The 2,814-nt window shown below is 40.6% G+C and overlaps 1 protein-coding gene across 1 annotated transcript; it reads right to left on the reverse strand.

Annotated features, from left to right (window-relative positions):
• Positions 1-204: 204 nt before the first annotated feature.
• Positions 205-2,456, reverse strand: LOC124820768 (putative WRKY transcription factor 65). The gene is made up of 3 exons (XM_047292530.2): positions 2,128-2,456; positions 1,903-2,046; positions 205-909 (listed from the first exon to the last, which is right to left on the reverse strand). The coding sequence occupies exons 1-3, from the start codon at positions 2,271-2,273 to the stop codon at positions 432-434; spliced, it is 768 nt and encodes a 255-aa protein (XP_047148486.1). The 5' UTR covers positions 2,274-2,456; the 3' UTR covers positions 205-431.
• Positions 2,457-2,814: the final 358 nt, after the last annotated feature.

The following is a 2,814-nucleotide window of genomic DNA, read 5'->3' on the forward strand; positions in this document are numbered from 1 at the left end:
ATTTAAATGGTTGCTTAATCTTATAAATATATAAATATATGATAGTTTCTATTTTAGACCTTGATATTACAAGAAAGAAATTTGAGTTGTGCTAAGGATAAGATCCTTATTTGTCTTTCCAGAGAGAATCTCGGAGCAATGAGGTTGAATTTTCACTATTGAGGTGCATGTGGATTCTAACCTGTACAGAAGAAAAAACAATGCTGAACAATTCTTCAGAAGAAGATAGCATGATGTAATTAATTGTTTATTATTCAAATGTACAACGCAAGAAAAAAAGAAGAAAAAAGAAACCCATGATTCGTAAATTAATTTATTTAATTATTTCTGTACGTTTCCAATTTTTTAATAGCGCACGATTTTCAGGCCGCGAATATAATAATTTGTCACTACGTAATAACGCGGGACGAAAGATAAAGGGTCCAGCCGCGTTATCCTGTGATGCAACCGCACCGGATCGCGCTGCTCCTCGGAATATTCCCCCGCCGGAAAACCACCGAGCACTCCGGCAACTCGTCGAGATCGGCGAAGAGCGACTCGTCCTCCTCCCTCATCGGCATCGCCACATCATCCACCTCGCCGCAGATCGGGCTCTCGAGGACGCCGGTGGACGCCACGTCATCGAACCACCGAAAGTGGTACTGGCTGAGCAGAACCGCCGCGTCGCCGGCGAGTTCAAAATCGGAGTGAGTCGAGAACACGGCCATCTCCTCCTCCGGTGGGAACCTTGCGGCGGACTCGGCCGGCGAGGCGGCGGCGGAAATGGCGGAAGAATTGGATTTTGGGAGGGGGACGGAGTGGTTGTGGTCGTTGGCGTAGGTGACTATGAGCTTTGTGGGATCCACACGGCTTCGCTCCACTTGCTTCCTTGCGGGACACCCCTTTGAACTGCTGCATCGGTAATATCCCCTGCGTTTTCAGATTCAAATTTATTATTATTAATTATTAATTGCTTCAAATTCAACATTATTCTGAATGAAAAGAAAAAATCATAATAGAAAAATTAAGAGAGAGAAGAGTGATGTGGATTGGGATGATAATCCAAAAATACCAGCGAAAATGCCACTTTCATCAATTTTGCCCTATCTCAAGCGCGTGTTTCTCAAATCCAAATTCTTTAATCCAATTTTTTCTTTTATTTTTGTCTTCCCTCATTCATCATCAATATCTCCTTAAATTTTATATATTTAACAAAAAAATGTTCACATTTAAACTAAAATTAAACTGATTTTATAAAAATTCAAGCCAATAACAATATCTAGTACAAATGCTGTAATTATATTTGCGTTATATACAAAGTTGACATCATATCATGAAAAATAGTAAATAAGTTTATTATTTTTCGGCAAATGTACTGATTTTTATTTAGTTGGAAGTTATTCAAACTGATGAACACAATGTTGCATGAAAAAAACATGCATGCTCTTATCCAACCGAAGATCATAAAACGCAGTCATAAAAACGAAGTGGGATAAACCGAAAAGAAGAAAAAAATGCCACTTTCATAAACAAAAAGATCAAACATAGAAAATGACGGCTTCCGACTACTTATTTTTATATTCCATCATTATTGTGGCGTGAAGGCAACGCGGTTCGTAGGTCGCGTGTGCGGTCACAACACTCAAACTACCACCGCAACACAACCCCGATCCGCATTTTAGCACAGCCGGTTTTTCCCCGCCGGCAACGGCGGCTGCAGCCACACACTTCAAATTATAAGATTCAGTAATAAATTGGTTCTTGTTCTGAAAGATATTTAGCATTCTTCAGTCCAATTATTACCATCCTTCAAACTTAATCTAATTAGCATGTGATTTATCTCGCAAAAAATTTATGGTTAAGTAAAACAATTAAGGTAAATGAATGTAAGCCTGTAAAGGTGGTGAACACAATAGAGCATACCTTGGGTAAGGAGAGCCTTTGATGGGCTTTTGGCCGTACTTTCTCCAGGCCCACGAATCGGACGGTGGATACGTCTCTCCTTTGCTCTTAGATCCATCCACGTCACCGATCGGTATCGTCACCACCCTCTTCTTCATCTCCCTCCTACGTATGGTGCCATGAACGTAAACCTTTCAACGTTCAACTCTCAGTTCCCATGAAAAATAGAAAGAAGAAAAAAAAAACCTTTTCTTAGGTGACGGTGCTTCTGTCTTAGTGTCATCACAGGAAGAAGGAGAAGCAGGCCCAGGTTCTGAGGTGGGTTCGGGCTCGGGCTCGGGCTCATCTGGGTTAGCCACCTGTATCGGTTTGTTGAATCTACGGTTGTACATGATGGGTTTGGAGTGAAACTAAATCTGGGCGGTGGATGTTTGTATAATTTGGTATATGTTGTAGAAATAGTGAAGTGATGAGTGAGGATTGGGTTGAGAAGAGAAGAGAAGAAGGGTGAGAGAGAAGGGGTTGGGGTTGGTGTTTAATATGAGCCGCCATGGTGACAGATTGGCAGCAGCGTAGTTTATTGTGGACGTGCGAGCAAATACCCAATTAATAAAACACTGCTACATGGGAGGGGTTTTATCTGATGAGGTTAGGTTCATGATACACAATGTTTTGAATTCATTCATTGGCTGTTCTGTCATCACCCTATTAGTCTATGTTTGAATGTGTATAGTGTATTACTATTGGCTAGGGTTAGTAAAATATGTGCAATGCTTCGTATTTTCAAATTGTGTAGGTTGTGTTTGGTGACACGGCATCGTACCAATACGTGTGCATCTGGTTTTAGAGTTTTCTGGGTTGTTGTGGTATATTAAAACTAACAAGTGAAATTTCTTAGATTTTTCAGTGAAGTGTGAAAACAATCTTGTTTAA

The sequence above is a fragment of the Vigna umbellata genome, chromosome 6 (assembly GCF_029865625.1).
Source record: "Vigna umbellata cultivar VRB3 chromosome 6, Vumbellata_1.0, whole genome shotgun sequence".
NCBI lineage: Eukaryota > Viridiplantae > Streptophyta > Magnoliopsida > Fabales > Fabaceae > Vigna > Vigna umbellata.